Source organism: Schistocerca americana, chromosome 7 (genome assembly GCF_021461395.2).
Source record: "Schistocerca americana isolate TAMUIC-IGC-003095 chromosome 7, iqSchAmer2.1, whole genome shotgun sequence".
Classification (NCBI taxonomy): Eukaryota; Metazoa; Arthropoda; class Insecta; order Orthoptera; family Acrididae; genus Schistocerca; species Schistocerca americana.
Genome location: NC_060125.1, coordinates 322,729,214 through 322,746,958, shown reverse-complemented (window position 1 = coordinate 322,746,958; position 17,745 = coordinate 322,729,214). Strand labels below are relative to the sequence as shown.

Sequence of the window (17,745 nt, the reverse complement as noted above, 5' to 3'; positions counted from 1 at the left end):
GGCCTCCGCTATCCTCCTGGTTCTGTTGGTTTTACACTCCGGCTTTGTTGCGTAATCATCTCCTCCTTTTGGCATTCCTTGGTCCCCCTCTGGGGTTTGACCTCCATTACAAAATTTCTCCTCCGTAGTGTGAGCCATTTCGGGAAGAGCACCTTACCTAGTGTCTCCGATGTGCGCCCTCCTAGTACATTCCACCTTTTCTTTCACGTCGTTGTCTGATGCTAGGGTGCATAGCCAGCACCGTAGCCAGCCCGTGTGGTGAGGTCGCTATGTACCCTTTTGGTTGAGCCCCCTGAACACACAGGGATCACACTTCTGATACCTGAGCTGTGACCTCCTCATGCATGCCTTGGAGTGGTTGCTCGTCATCCTGGAGCATCGGAACTCCCGGCAATGGCCGCTGTGCCAGATGGCTCTTGCTGTGGCTGGGTGGCGCCCGTGAGGAGAGCCCCTGATCGGAGTGGGTGGTATCAGGGCAGACGCTATGCGGATGAAACGCATATGGGTCCAAAACTCTGGCCGTTCTTCTGCGGCCGTCTCTCTGCGTGGAACCGATTCCTCAAGTGCTGCTTCTCTTGCCCCTTCGGCCTTCCCTTCCATGGCTACCCCCTGGGAAGAGGGTCAGGCCCGTCGTCTAGGGGCAATACCTTTCCCCCGTTATCTAGTTTGCACTAGGACTGATGGAGAAACTTTCACCAGTGTCAAACCTTTATTCTTTGTGGAACACATTGAAGACAAGTTTGGCGAAGTGGACTCCCTGAGCAAGATGCGGTCGGGTTCGTTGCTGATAAAAACTGCTTCAGCTGCCCAATCTGCGGCCCTTCGTGCCTGTACCCATCTTGGCACAATTCCTGTGTCCATTACCCCTCACCAGTCTCTAAATATGGTACAAGGTGTGATTTTTCACAGGGACCTCATCCTTCAAACTGATGAGGAACTTTGGGACAATCTCGGACGGCGAGGTGTTCACTTTGTTCGGCGTGTTTAGGAGGGTCCTAAAGATGATCGTATAGATACTGGTGCCTTTATCCTGGCCTTTGAAGGGGATACCCTCCCTGAGAAAGTTAAGATTATGGTCTATCGCTGTGATGTGAAGCCATACATCCCACCTCCTATGAGGTGTTTTAAGTGCTTGCGTTTTGGCCACATGTCTTCTCGCTGTTCCCAGGCCCTCTCTGTGGTGACTGTGGACGTCCACTCTATGAGGGGGGAGTCCCTGTGTTCCCCCTCCTGTATGTGTAAATTGTCATGGTAGTCATTCTCCACGTTCACCAGATTGCCCAGTATATAAGAAAGAAAAAAAGATACAGGAGTATAAGTCCCTCGATCGTTTAACCTACACAGAGGCCCGTAAGAAATACGCACGACTGCACCCTGTGTCCATGACATCTAGTTACGCCTTGGTTACATCTTCACCCCTTCCTCCCCCTTCCTTACCCCCATCCCGGACCCCTCTCCTCCCCCCCTCCCCTGCAGCTCCCACACCTTCTCCTATGGGCACTGCTCCCCCTCCCCAGCCGGAGAAGTGTCCCACTCCTTCGGCGTCTGCCGGTCAAGGGCGCCTCTCCCGGGATGCCCCCTTCCCGGCACCTTCCAGGTCAAAGGTCTGCTGCCGCGCGGCAACCGCAAGAGCTGCGGTCTGTCGGCCCCCAGGTCGCCCGGTCTCTTTCTATTCCTGATCTTGCTGCAGCTGGCTCCTTTATGCCACACAGCCCTCCTCGATTTCAGCCTGAAGAGAAGAAGAAACCTAAGTCCCGGAACAAAGAGCCTCTGGTGTCACCGGAGGTCCCTTCCCCGACTTCACAACCGGATTCTGACCTGTTGTTCATGGATGTCGCCCCCTCCTTGTCGGTGACGGGTGGGGATCCGGCGGTATGACTGGATTTAGCGTGTTCAGCCCTCATTTAAACCATCGTTCTGTGGTTCTCCAATGGAATTGTAATGGATACTATCGTCACCTTCCAGAATTGAAATCCCTTCTTTTGTCCTACTCTGCAGCTTGTGTGGTTCTCCAGGAATCTCATTTTACTGATGCTCACTCACCGACCCTTCGTGGGTTCCGTGTTTTCTGTCGAAATCAGGTCGGACCCTTGCGGGCTTCTGGTGGCGTTTGTACGTTGGTCCGTACAGACATTGCTAGCACGTGGATTCCTCTCCAAACTACATTGGAAGCGGTTGCTGTTAGGGTCCACTTAGACTCTGCAGTCACAGTTTGCAATCTTTATCTCCCTCCTGACAGGACTCTTACACCTGCTGCCTTAACCACCCTTCTTCAGCAACTTCCTCCTCCTTGGGGATTTTAATGCTCATCATCCTTTGTGGGGCAGTGCCTTTCCATGTAGACGAGGTCTTCTTATAGACCAATTTATTGCAGACCACGACCTGTGCCTTCTTAATGATGGCTCCCCTACTCATTTCGGTGCCGGTCATGGTACCTTTTCTGCCATTGATCTTTCTCTTTCTTCTCCCACTCTCCTCCCTTCATTACACTGGTCGCCACACGACGACCTTTGTGATAGTGACCATTTCCCGTTGATTATCACGCTCCCTTCCCGCTCCCCGATGGACAGGTTACCTCGTTGGTCTTTCCACCGCGCTGATTGGCCTCTATACACTGCACAGGTCGAGTTTTCTCCCTCTTTGTCGGGTTGTATTGATGATGTCCTACATGACGTGTCTGACGCGATTGTTCGTGCTGCTAGCCTTGCTGTCCCGTGCTCATCTGGACCACTTCGTCGCCGGCAAGTCCCGTGGTGGAGTACGGCCATTGCCATTGCCATCCGTGATCGCCGTCGAGCTTTGCAACACTTTAAGAGGCACCCATCCATAGCCAGCCTTACTACCTTTAAACGCCTCCGTGCTAAAGCCTGTTATTTAATCAAACAGGGTAAGCGGATATGTTGGGAACGATTTGTTTCTTCCCTTGGTTCTACTGTCCCTCTGTCACGGGTATGGGCTACACTTCGTTCTCTCAAAGGTTGCCATCGGCAGTCCACCCTCCCAGGCCTTCACCTCCCAGATGGCATTTGTACGGACCCATTAGTTCTTGCAGAACATCTTGCGACCCATTTTGCAGTGGCGTCAGTGTCAGCCTCCTATCCAGCTGCTTTCCTTCATCAAAAACAGCTGGCTGAAGCTTCCACCTTATGTTTCACCCCTTGTGAGTCAGAATCTTACAACGAACCTTTTACCGAATGGGAATTTCTTTCTGCTCTATCTTCTTCTCATGATACGGCCCCTGGCCCAGATTCCATTCATAACCAACTGCTTCAACATCTCAGTGCTCCACAACGGCAACATCATCTTCGGGTGTTTAACCGTATCTGGCTCCAGGGTGACTTCCCTTCTCAGTGGAAGGATAGCATTGTGGTTCCTGTCCTTAAGCCTGGTAAGAACCCCCTACCTGTTGACAGCTATCGGCCAATTAGTTTGACCAATGTTGTTTGTAAGTTACTTCAACGGATGGTAGCCCGTCGGCTCAATTGGGTCCTCGAATCTCGGGCTCTATTGTCGCCTTACCAGTGTGGCTTTCGAGAGGGACGGTCTTCAATCATTCATTTATTTTGCTTGGAATCCGCAGTTCGGCAGGCTTTTTCCCAGCGCCGCCATTTGGTTGCAGTGTTTTTTGACCTTCGCAAGGCCTATGACACGGCCTGGCGCCATCACATCTTACTTACCCTTCATCAGTAGGGTCTTCGGGGCCCACTCCCGATTTTTATCCACCAGTTCCTGATCCATCGGTCATTCAGAGTTCGAGTTGGTACTGCTTTTAGTTCTCCACGGACCCAGGAGACGGGCATCCCACAGGGTTCTGTCTTGAGTGTGTGGTGTCACCGCCAGACACCACACTTGCTAGGTGGTAGTTTTAAATCGGCCGCGGTCCATTAGTACATGTCGGACCCGCGTGTCGCCACTGTCAGGGATCGCAGACCGAGCGCCACCACATGGCAGGTCTCGAGAGACGGACTAGCACTCGCCCCAGTTGTACGGACGACTTTGCTAGCGACTACATGGATGAAGCATTGCTCATTAGCCGAGCCAATAGTTAGAATAGCCTTCAGCTAAGTCAATGGCTACGACCTAGCAAGGCGCCATTAGTAACATTGCATGTATCTAAAGAGTCTCACTTGTATCGCCACAATCTCCAGATGAACCAAAAGGATGGATTAAAGTTAAGTATTCCAGAAGCTACGTACTTTTCTTTATAGCATTCATTACGTATCCTGTTTCAGACCTCACGCCATCCTGCTTTAGCTTAGCGCGTGACTTTCGGCTTCCTCTCATTGTGTCTAGGCTGTCTTGTCTAGACACAACAGAGTGTCCTTCTTTTCCTCATTGCTATCGATGGACTTGTGGCCTCTGTCGGTCCCTTGGTCACCCCTGCCCTATATGTGGATGATTTCTGCATTTGGGTTAGTTCCTCCTCGATGGCATCTGCAGAACGGCAGCTCCAGGTAGCTATACGGCGGGCCTCTGCATGGACCCTCTCACACGGGTTTCAATTCTCTCCTTTAAAATTGCGAGTGGTCCACTTCTGTCGCCGTACTACGATCCACCCTGATCCAGAGCTCTATCTCGCTGCACAACGATTGCCTGTGGTCCCACAGTTTCGTTTTCTGGGTCTTCTTTTCGACAACAAGCTCACTTGGCTGCCCCATATCAGACTCCTGAAGGTAGGATGTTTCCGTAAACTCAGTGTCCTTCGCTTCCTTGCCCACTCCTCTTGGGGTGCAGACCGTTCCCTCCTCCTCCGTCATTATCGTGCTCTAGTTCTGTCTCGCTTGGACTATGGTTGTCAAGTTTATGGTTCAGCTGCTCCTTCCACACTGCACGTGCTGGATCCAGTCCACCATCGTGGTATCCGTTTGGCCACCGGTGCCTTCCCTACTCCTGGTTGAAGCTGGGATCCCCCCCCCCCCCCCCCCCTTTCTGTTCGGTGGTCCCAGCTTCTGGTGTCTTATGCACTCACTATCCGTTCCCCTCCCACTCATCCTTCCTATTCTATCGTGTTCCCAGACCATGGACGTCGCCCACCCGACTCCCGCCCTTGGGCGGGTTTACCGGTTGGGCTGCGCCTTGCGTTTCTTTGCCGTGATTTTCAGTTTCCTTCTTTGTCCTGTCTTCCTCGCTCCCTCCCCTCCACCCCTCCTTCGTTAGTTCCTCGGCCTCGACTTCGGATGGATCTCCGCCGCGGTCCGAAAGATTCCATCCCCCCCCCCGGTGGTGTTCCGTTCCTTTTTCCGCCAAATTTTGTGGGAGTTTCGGGATGCTGTTGTTTTTTACACTGATGGCTCTAAATCTGCTGATCATGTTGGGTATGCCTTCACGTCCTCTGTTGGAACGGAAAGTCATCTGCTGCCACCTACATGTGGGGTGTTTACTGCGGAATTGATGGCAATTTCCCAGGCCCTTACCTTTACTAAACAGTCCCAACACAACCGCGTTTTGTTATGCACGGACTCGATGAGTGGCCTTCTTGCTATTGACCGGTGTTTTTCGCGCCATCCCTTGGTCTCTGCCATCCATGACCATCTCACTGATATTCACCGTGCTGCTTGTTCTATTGACTTCCTTTGGGTCCCTGGCCATGTGGGTATCCCGGGTAATGAGCTCGCTGATCGTTTGGCTGGGGGGAGCAGTTACTTACCCCCCGTTTTCTGTAGCCCCTCCTGCAGCGGATTTACGGCTTCACATCAAATCCCACTTCGCACAGTCATGGGCCAATTCTTGGGAGGCTACTCCCCTGTCTAATAAACTTCGTGCAATTAAGGTGACACCAGGCCCGTGGCATTCTTCCTTTCGCCTCTCCCGAAAGGACTCGACCACACTGTGTCGTCTCCGCATTGGCCATACCAGGCTGACCCATGGTTTTCTTTTGCGTGATGAGCCACCCCCACTATGTGGTTGTGGAGCCTTCCAGTCAGTAGCCCACATTTTGGTTGAATGCCCCCTTCTTTTGGCTCTGCGTGCTAAGTACAGGCTCCCCCACATTTTACCTTTGATGTTGGCTGACGATCCCCGGATGGTCTCTCTGGTTCTCGGTTTCCTCCGGGAAAGTGGTTTTTATTCTCAGTTTTAAGGTTATTAATCTCTCTCTGGTGTTGGGCGGGGCGGTGAGTGTTTGGGTGTCTCCCACTGTAAGCAGTGTTCGGAGATTCCTGATTCACCTCCCTGACCGACTTCCTCTTTTCTTCCCCTTTTACTCTGTTTTTACCCTCTTTTTTTTTTTTTTTTAAAAAAAAGGCTTGGTTAGTCTTTCTATTCCCATACGTACTTTCTACATTATAGCAGTTGTACATTTTAAGTCACAGGTGGTCTTGCCTATGCTGCTTCAGCATAGTGTTGGGTTCGTTCTCTTGCCAACTTCCCTCATTCTGTTTTTTACCAATGACAACATGACTGCCTTTTTACGTTTTTTCCCTTTTCCGTTTTATTGTTCTGACTTTACTGAGTTGTCCCATTAGCGGAATGGCGCATATTTGAAACAAGGGACTGATGACCTTGCTGTTTGGTCCCTTAAACCTCAACCAACCAACCAATCCTCTTGGGTGACTTCAAAGCACTCAATGTGCTGTGGGGCTTGGCTACCACTTGCTCCAGGGATAGAATTATCGAGTGCCTTTTGAATTGTGGTGAGATGACAAACTTTTCTACAGCTACAGGATCATCTTCAGCCATTGACGTCATTTTTACCCCCCTAGCTATTCAGTTCAGTGGGAAGTAGCCATAGATTTCCCTTCTAGTGTCCACTTTCCAGTGTGGATTTGTCTGCCAATTTGAACAGGAGACTGTAAAGATAAATGGTTCAAATGCAGATTGGTTGGGACGCTTTAAACAGGCCATCTTCAAAGAGGATTGTGACCAAGAGATGGACCATATCACCTGTGAGATCAAATGAGCTGCCGCAGATTCCATTATCCAGTCTGGCAACCACCTTAGATGATGACCTGTCCCTTGGTGGAATGACAAATATCACTCAGCAATCGGAGCCAGGCTTCCAGTTTTGCAGAAATTCAAACACAATCAAACTACAGAAATGCTTCATGCCTTCTGGTCTGCGAGAGCACAAGTGAGGCAAGTGATAAAAGAATGGAAGAGAATGCAAGGAGGTATTTTGTAGCTTCCATTAATCGGTCCACTTCATTGCAAAAGTCTGGGACTCAACAGGGCAGATTCCATGCAAGGGTAGTGCACTTCTCTTTAAGGCCTTGTTGAGAAATGAGACATTGGACATGTTCCAAAGACATAGTTCAGATTTTAGCTGAACCCTTTTTTACAATCACTGTGTCATCCAAATGAGCTCCTGCATTCCAGGTATTCCGTAGGGCTGTGGATATGAGGAGGCTGTGCTGCTTCCACTGTGATGAGGTCTACAATCTTCCATTCTCCATGTGGGAATTTAAATCAGTTCTGTCTGCGGTCAGACACACTGTTCCAGAACTGGATCAGAGTCATTATGCCATGCTCTGCCATCTTTGTCCTGAAGCCAAAGGAGAGTTCCTATCTTGTTTCTATTGAATCTGATTTGATGGACAGTACCTTATGACTTGGAAGGAGGCAATATTAATTCCTTATTCCTTGAGTGAAACCAGGCAAGGATCATAACAGATCCTAACAGTTACTGGGAGCCCTTACCAGTAGTGTGGGGTAGACTCCAGAGTGCATCGTCAACTGCTGCCTCATCTGGCTCCTCAAGTCCCAAAGTCACCTGTGCTGCAACCAGTGCAGTTTCAGGCAGTACTATTCTGCCCTTGACAACTTAATTCTACTGGAAATGGTGCTACAGGATTCCTTCTTAGGCTGAAACCATTTGATTAGTGTTTAAAGACACCACCTGGAGGTACATCATCCTCCACAAACTTCATAAATGGGGACTGCATGGATGTCTGCCACTGCTTAACTAATCCTTCCTTGAGGAAATGGTGCTTCTAATATCAAATTGGTGTTGCCATGCAGAATGGGTTCCCACATGACAGTGTACTCAGTGTCACACTGTTTACAATCACTATCAAAGGAATCTCCTCCAAAGTCTGGAGCCCTGTCAGATTTTCTTTGTTTACAGATTACTTTGCTATCATCTACTCTTCCTCAGACCTTACAAAGACAAGGCAAGTAGTTGACAATCAGGAGGCTGGAAGCTTGGGTGAACAAAACTAATTTTAGTTTCTCAACAGAGAAGACTGCTTTGTCAATTTTAACCATCTCCACAAAGTTATCACCAACCAGAGCTAACAATGGGGGCCTGTGTTTTGCATTTTGAGGACAATGTGCACTTTATGGGCCTACTATTTGACCCTGAATTAACTGGGCTCCCACACCTAAAAGAACTGCAAACAAAATGCTTCAGATCATTGAATATTTGAAATATCTCAGCAGAAAGTGGGGGGAACTGATAGGTCCACCTCCTGCATTTTTATAGGGCATTTGTCAGATCAGCTGGCTACCTCAAAATGTTACATCCTATCTACCGTTAGGGCATTCGAATATCAACCGGAGCCTTAGACGAGCCCAGTTCAGAGTTTGTGTGCAAAGGATGGTGAAGCTCCACTCTGGATTTGGCGGCACCTCTTTCTGGCTCAAAAATCTCAGCATTATGTCAGTCATTAGCATTTAGTGTGGCTGTCTGCCATAACTTTGAGTGGATGTTCAGGAGTTGGCCCTAAGTGACCAAGCCATTTGGGATATGTGCTGATGACTGTCTCAAGAATCTGCATATACTGCACCTCTGAATACACAGCCAGGGGTGGGACAGATTGCCACCTTGGCAACATCAGAGACCCAAAGGGATTTTCAGCGTTTTGTACTCCTATATGCAATCCCCTTGCATGCTGTCATTTCATTGTGTGTCAATAGGAAACTGAATCATTGGAGGTTGCGAGAAAACAAACTCTGGTCACTCAAATCGACCATAAAGGTATGGCAGATTTCAAGCCAACCTCACTGATTGAAGGAAGTGCTGCTCACCAGACTGTGAATAGGACATAGTCCTTTAACATATGGTTTCCCCCTCCAACAGGTGGATCCACCACTTTGTGAAGCTTGTGGTGTGCCACTTTTGGTTTAGCACATTTTGGCTGTGTGTGTCTTATGTACTGACATCATGGGAGCATGCAATTTGATTGGTGAACTGCCCACCATCCTGCCTGACTCTAGCATCAGTGTTTCTCATGTTTTTAAATTTCGAGAACTGTCGGGCCTCATCCCTAATATGCTGGGGAGTCCTCTGGACATAGGGACAGCCATTGTCGCCCCCTCCCCTACACCATACGAGAAAAACACGCTAACCTGTTGTCGGGGCGATAATGACCATGATATTGAGTGCCCTGCATCCAAAAAAATGAATAATAATAACAATAATAATAATAATTCCCGTGGAGGCCCGGGAAAAGAATAGGCCTCCAGTATGTTCTGCCAGTCGTAAAAGACGACGAAACGAACAAACCACTAATAGGGCTAACCCCCCTTTTAGTGTGATTAGTTGGTTCAGGACAGAACTAAAGAAGCCTCGGACAAGCGCTGTCATGGTCGGGGACGACGCTTGAACCCTATGCTCGCCCACAATGGTAACGACACTGCTAGCCAACTGGAAAATGATTCAAATCCAAATAGAGGTGTTTTGCAGGATATGCTTCCTGCAGCCACCCTAGACGGAAAACAAAGACAGAGGATGAGATGGTCAGATGAAGTTAATAGACACCTCATGTTCTGTTATTACCAAGCAACAAACATAGGAACCAACACAACTGGATACAGATCACAAATATACACAACACTTATTACCAGATACCCAGAATTAAAATTTTTAACAGAACGACGACTAGCTGATCAGATCCGTGTAATAATCAAAAATAACAGGATACCCCAGTCAGAATTAGAAAACATCAAACAACAAGTACAGCAAATACTGGAACAAAATGTGCAATCAGAAGAAGAAGAAAATACAGTAATGGAGTCAAACATCCCAGAGCAAACAAACAAAGAACAACACGCATCAATTAAACAGTCAGAGGAAAACGAAATCTTAAGACAGCCACCAGAACAAGCACAAATAGAACACGAAGTGACACACATGTTAGATATAGAAGAAAAATTTCAGCTGACATATATAGAATACAAAGACACAAATACAGACATTAGACCATTCTTGCATAGACCACCAAATAACCCACATGCCGAAACAACAATAAAAACTATCAACACAATCATACACAACAAAATAAATAAAAACACAACTATGGAAGAGTTACAACAACTGGTGTATATAGGAGCACTCACTACACTAAATATACAATAGGCAGAGATCAGAACCAACCAACACACAGAAGAAACCCACAAAACCAGCATGGCAACACAGGCTACAGATCAGAATAGAAAAACTGAGAAAAGACATCGGACAGCTAACACAATTTATAAGAAATGAAATGTCAGAAAAAAAACGAAAAAGGTTAGGTAAAATCTCACAAGAAGTAGTGATAGAGCAATTAGATGAAAGGAAGCAGAAATTACAAGCATTGGCCAAATGACTTAGAAGATACAAAAAAAGTGAAAATAGAAGGAAACAAAACCAAACATTCAACACAAACCAAAAGAAATTTTACCAGACAATAGATAACACACACATTAAAATAGACAATCCACCAAACATAACAGAAATGGAACACTTCTGGAGCAACATATGGTCAAACCCGGTACAACATAACAGGCATGCACGGTGGATACAAGCAGAAACAGGCACATAAAAGTTGATACCACAAATGCCTGAAGTAAAAATTTTGCAACATAAAGTCACCCAAGCAATTAATTCTACTCACAATTGGAAAGCCCCTGGAAAAGATAAAATAGCAAATTTCTGGCTAAAGAAGTTCATCTCAACACATTCACATCTAACTAAATTATTTAACAGTTACATTGCAGACCCATACACATTCCCTGATACACTTACACATGGAATAACTTATCTGAAACCTAAGATCAAGCAGACACAGCAAACCCAGCTAAATATCGCCCCATAACATGCCTAACAACAATATACAAAATATTAACTTCAGTCATTACACAGAAATTATTGACACATACAACACAGAACAAAATTATAAATGAAGAACAAAAAGGCTGTTGCAAAGGAGCACATGGATGTAAAGAGCAACTGATAATAGATTCAGGGGTGACATATCAAGCTAAAACTAAACAAAGGTCACTACACTACACATACATTGATTACCAAAAAGCTTTTCATAGTGTACCCCACTGATGGTTACTACAGATATTGGAAATATACAAAGTAGATCCTAAATTGATACAGTTCCTAAACATAGTAATGAAAAATTGGAAAACCACACTTAATATCCAAAGAAATTCAAATATCATCACATCACGGCCAATACAGATTAAGTGTGGAATATACCAAGGAGACTCATTAAGTCCTTTCTGGTTCTGCCTCGCTCTGAACCCACTATCCAACATGCCAAATAATACAAATTATGGATACAATATTACTGGAACATACCCACACAAAATCACACATTTGATGTACATGGATGATCTAAAACTACTGGCAGCAACAAATCAACAACTCAACCAATTACTAAAGATAACAGAAGTATTCAGCAATGATATAAATATGGCTTTTGGAACAGACAAATGTAAGAAAAATAGCATAGTCAAGGGAAAACCACACTAAACAAGAAGATTACATATTGGATAACCACAGCGACTGCATAGAACCGATGGAAAAAACAGATGCCTATAAATATCTAGGATACAGACAAAAAATAGGAATAGATAATACAAATATTAAAGAACTAAAAGAAAAATATAGACAAAGACTTACAAAAATGCTGAAAACAGAATTGACAGCAAAAAACAAGACAAAAGCTATAAATACTTACACTATACCAATATTGACCTACTCATTTGGAGTAGTGAAGTGGAGTAACACAGACCTAGAAGCACTCAATACACTTACACGATCACAATGCCACAAATATAGAATACATCACATACATTCAGCAACAGAAAGATTCACATTAAGCAGAAAGGAATGAGGAAGGGGATTTATCGACATAAAAAACCTACATTATGGACAGGTAGACAATTTAAGAAAATTCTTTCTGGAACGCGCAGAAACTAGCAAAATACCACAAAGCAATCACTCATATAAATACATCGGCTACACCACTGCAATTTCATAACCACTTCTACAACCCTTTAGATCACATAACATCAACAGATACGAAGAAAGTAAATTGGAGAAAGAAAACACTACATGGCAAGCACCCGTATCATCTAACACAGCCACACATCGATCAAGACGCATCCAACACATGGCTAAGAAAAGGCAATATATACAGAGAGACGGAAGGATTCATGATTGCAATACAGGATCAAGCAATAAAAACCAGATATTACAGCAAGGATATTATTAAAGATCCCAATACCACAACAGATAACTGCAGACTTTGCAAACAACAAATAGAAACAGTAGATCACATAACAAGCAGATGTACAATACTACCAAATACAGAATACCCCAGAAGACATGACAATGTAGCAAAAATAATACATCAACAGCTTGCCTTACAACATAAACTTATAAAACGTTCCCACATACAAGTATGTACCACAAAATATACTGGAGAATGATGAATACAAATTATACTGGAACAGAACCATTATAACAGATAAAACAACACCACATAACAAACCTGACATCATACTCACCAATAAAAAGAAGAAATTAACACAACTAACCGAAATATCCATACCCAATACAACAAATATACAAAAGAAAACAGGAGAAAAAATTGAAAAATACATCCAACTGGCTGAGGAAGTCAAGGACATGTGGCCTCAGGATAAAGTTGACATTATACCAATTATACTATAAACTACAGGAGTCATACCACACAATATCCACCAGTACATCAGAGCAATACAGCTACATCCAAACTTATATATACAACTACAGAAATCAGTAATTATTGATACATGTTCAATTACCCGAAAGTTCCTAAATGCAATATAACACAAACTGTACAGTTAAAAGGAAATGACGCTCATGAAGGTCCGAGTCACTTTCCATTTTTAACCAGACTTAATGTGCTTTGTATACTTCATGATCACCAATTTTGTTTTTAAGCTTCTTGCTATTCTCATTTGTGCTACTTCTCATTACTTTTCCTTTTTTCCGGTTTGCTTGTAATCCTTGTTCTGTACTCATCAGACAGTCCATTCCATTCACCAGATCTTATAATTCTTGTTAACTTTCACTGGGGACAGCAATACCACCAGTGAATCTATCATTGATATCCTTTCACCCTGTATTTTAATCCCACTCTTGAACCTTTCTGTTATTTCAGTCATTATTTCTTTAGTGTGTAGAACGAACAGTAGGAGTGAAAAACTGCCTCCCTGTCTTTATACACTTTTTAAATTGGACACTTCATTTTTGGTCTCTGTTCTTGTACATGTTGTATGTCACCTTTCTTTCCGTACAGCTTACTCCAATTTTTCTCAGAATTTCAAACATTTTGCACCATTTTACATCGTCGTATGTGTTTTAAAGGCCAACAAATCCTATGAGCAGGTCTTGATTTTTCTTCAGTCTTGCGCAAGCACAATGTCAGAACTGCCTCTCTCGCGGATTTTCCCTTCCTAAAGCCAAAGTGATAGCTCCCTAACAAATCCTCAATTTTCTTTTACACTCTTTTGTATGTTACTCTTGTTAGCAGATTGAAATGAAGTGTTACTCAGCTGAAACTATTGCACATATCTATCCTCACTATCTTTGGAACTGGATGGACGATGTCATTCCTTCCCCCCTCTTCTCTGTGCTTCAATCAGTGTAGTTTCTTAAGGAAAAAAAGTAAATGTACTACTTGGTAGTGTTTCCTTATGCTCTTTGTACTCTATGCTTGATATAGAACTATAGCTACACAATATATATTTAAATACAAAATATATTAATAATTAGTGACATTATTAGTGCTAATTATAAAAAATGTAATTATGTTAACTTAAAATGAAAGCTGATTTTAATCTCTGCCTACAGATTAAAACCCAAAAGAAAATTTTTCATGTTTTTATCATTTCTGAAAAATTTTGTTTTTGCATTACAGGGCTAGCCTATTCAAATCGGCACTGATGCCATCCCGCCTTACATTCCTGACAACTGAAGATACTGAGTATGTTGCAATTTTCAAACATGGAGATGATCTGCGCCAGGACCAGTTAATTTTACAAATGATAACACTCATGGACAAATTACTAAGGAGAGAGAACCTTGACCTAAAGCTTACTCCTTACAGAGTCCTAGCAACAAGTACAAAGCATGGTATGTTTCAAAACAAAATTGTTTTCAATTAAAGGTCAGCAGTTGATACATTTTCATTTCGTGTGGTAAACCCATTTCAGAACAAAGCATTCTTTCCTTATTTGTTACGTGAATGTCAAAAAATGAAATGAAATAGGACTTAAGAGTATAAATTTGCATTGCTGTAAATCTTAGAAGTCATACTCGTGGATTTCCTAATTAGAAAGCAGGTTAGGAAAAGTTAAAACTACTGTATAACACTAGAGACAAATATATGTTGCTTTTCAGTGTCCATTGAGAACTAGTAAAAGTTATGCTGCTGGTTTGTGCCATCAGACCTGTGAAAGGAACCTTCAGATTGTTGATATTCACAAAAGTAAATGCAGTGGTACCATCACCAGAATGATAAGCAAAGTATGTTAAAATTTTATGGTTATGTCATAAATTTCAGATAGATTTCCTGGTGGCAACCTTTTTGGTTTCTCTAACTGACAACTGTTTGATTTGTTACCTTTTTCTCATGTTTCAACAGTTTGTATTGCTCTCAAGTGTCCAGTGGGTGCAATTCGTGAGACAATATTTCAACAACATACCTTGGTGCCATCTTCTGGTGACATATAGAGAATGAGCATGTTTGCTACATTGCACCTCCTACATGCTATCATCACAGTCCACCCCTTTCTTCAATATATGGCCGCACAGTGTGTCGGATGAAGTGGTGAGGAACGCAATCACTGCATGCAAACTTCAGTCCCTCAGCACTACTACCACTCCCATAAAGTGCAGAAGCTGCTCTGTCACAACATTGAGACCTCAGTTGTCTGAGCTCTGATCCCAGGCTTTACTGGGAGTGATGCCACTATCAGGCTGCCGGCCATTTGTATTTTAACAGTCTCCAGTGGAACAAAATCACAAAATGACTGATCTGTCATATTACTTCTGTTTATTCATATTTCATTGAGCCCCCATAGCTATGCAATTTTTCCAGAACCACAGATTTTATTGGTGGCTTTGTGGTAAGGCCTATATTGGGCCGACTGTGTGGACAATCAAAGAAAGGTGCCAGGAATGCAGGAGAGATATCGAATTAAAATAACCAACAAAATCTGTGATTGCAGAGCATGCATAACTACAGAGGTCTCGAAATATGAACAAACAGAAGTGCTAAGGTAAAGCATGTTATTTTCAGACTATGCTTCAAAGGAGGGTGTCAAAATATGAGTTGCTGGCAGCCTGATAAATAGGCAGTAGCTTTACTCCCAGTAAAATGTGAAACCCAGAGCTCAGCCACCTGAAGTCTCAACATTAGCTTCAGAGCAGCTTCCATGCCTGATGACAGCAGGAGGAGGACTGAAGGCCTGAAGTTTGCACCCAGCATTCATAAATTGTTGAGAGAGGTAGTGTTTTATGGTCCCATGACCAGAGATACTGAGGATGTTTATTGATGGTAAAGGGACAGATACCGTGGAGAGCTAGTGGAGCAGTCTGCCCGACGAGATATGCACCAGGTAGTGAGGGAAAGAGTACAGAGTAATAAGAGTATGAGAGAGGTAAAATGTGGCAAAGAGGCTCATTCTACAAGTATCACCTGAAGATGACTGAAGGTTTATGCTGTCAAAATATTTTTTCGTAAAACAGCAATGCAAACAGCCATGATTGATAAGCTTACCTTTAATTAGCACAAATGGCTGGCACTCTCAAAGTATTATTCTCCATTGACACCTCTTAGACACAAGAGATTGTGCAAGGTTTTGTATGTTTCTGATGTTCCACAATAAAGCACCTCAAAGTACTTGAGCATCTTGTACATATTTGTTTTTACCTGAAATGTCACAATGTATTAAGGCATTAAAGTGGTTGAAGACAAGAGATTTGGCTTGCTTGAATTTGTTCTTGTTGAAACTCATATTTTTAATGAGGCCAGCAACACCCCCATCTCAGCTACAAGGTTTTGAGGAAAAATTAAATGGCACTAATTGCTGCTTTGTAGAGATGGTCATAATAAACCTTATAGAGAATAACCCAGTACGTAGCTGATACATTTCACTTTATGTTTATATTTTGGACAGCAGCTGGTTAGAAACCAGTGCCCCAAAGAAAGGATGATTTGATGGAGATGAACTGGTGTCCATTGCTCTAAAGAGCGAAAATTAACATGTGCAACTTTTAGGAGGATTTGACAAGTAAGATGTAGTATGTGCTAGTACACTTCTTACCTATTACGTTGTTACCATACTTACTCAGTTATAAATTGATGTTTTTTCCTCAGCTACAGCATTAAAAAATATGGGTTAATTTAATATTCACAGTTTAAACTATGGCTGCTGAGGTTAATATTTTTACATTGTTTCGTAGAGAATATAGGGGGCTGTCTCACATTTACAAATGAAGCTATGGCGATCGAGATCATGAGCAGATCTGTTTTGAAGAGTTCAGAAAGGCACAGCTGGGCAAACGATACGTTCGAATAGGCTCAAGATTTCCAGATATCCCTAAACACTCAATACAGTATCAACATTGCTAAATCAATCGCATGACATTTGACTCGTGTGGCACTAGTGCAAGGGATATTCAAGAAATTGAGCTACTTACTACAACAGTATATTGTCCAGCTTAAAATTTGACAGTTTTATGAAACACAGGAGGAAATAGCACAAAATTCTATCATCTCACAAACTCTTGTTGTACTTGAACAGATTTGCAATAAAAGTTCTGTTAAATATATGGATAATGTGAACAATCATTTTAATGTGGCTTTTTAAGTAAAAGTAACATTCAAAACCAGAGATATTGTGCATCAAAAACATTACTTGGTTTTGAACCCAGATCAATATTTTGACTATGGGAGACCGCAGTGACTTACTAAGTGGGTTGAAAATGAGAAGTTCAGTTCTCATATTAGAATGCGGGATAAAAACATCCCAGCTTTTAATCGGCTTTAGAACATGATGAAATGAGAAGGAAAATTAATCCAGAATAGTGTCTAATGAACAAAATAAATCATATTAAACTGCAACTGTTGTTACAAGAATAAATTACAGTAGCAGGATGCGTCATGGAGATAGTGCCAACAGACATCAGTAGGTAGATAGGATGAACAGAGTTTGAGAATGGGACTGAATCATGATTGCGATCATTTTAAGATTTAGTTGCTGTTGTTACATATGACTTGCAAAGTAGAAGATTCTGCAGTCTGTGCTTTGAAGTTGCTCAAGCACAGCACTCTGGAGGAGATGGAGGGAAAACATTGATAGCAGCTTGGCTGAGAATTAGATGAATGTCAGGAGGGGAGTAGTGAGTGGGCAACAAATAGTTGTATTGCCAACCATGGAAATCTCTACCACGAACTTCGGCTTTTTAGGAACATCTGCCACTTTTCAACTGAAGTTTGCCTGAACCCATTTGTAGTCGGGATTGAATTGAATTGATTTTAA

General features: G+C 43.4%; 1 protein-coding gene across 2 annotated transcripts in view; it reads left to right on the top strand.

The window, feature by feature from the left end:
- LOC124621890 (phosphatidylinositol 3-kinase catalytic subunit type 3) overlaps positions 1-17,745 on the top strand; it is a 103,734-nt gene that overhangs the window by 67,853 nt on the left and 18,136 nt on the right. For both annotated transcript variants that reach the window (XM_047147362.1, XM_047147361.1), the window contains exon 14: positions 14,118-14,332. In XM_047147362.1, the coding sequence (XP_047003318.1) occupies positions 14,118-14,332 (215 nt within the window). The remainder of the gene's footprint in view (positions 1-14,117; positions 14,333-17,745) is intronic.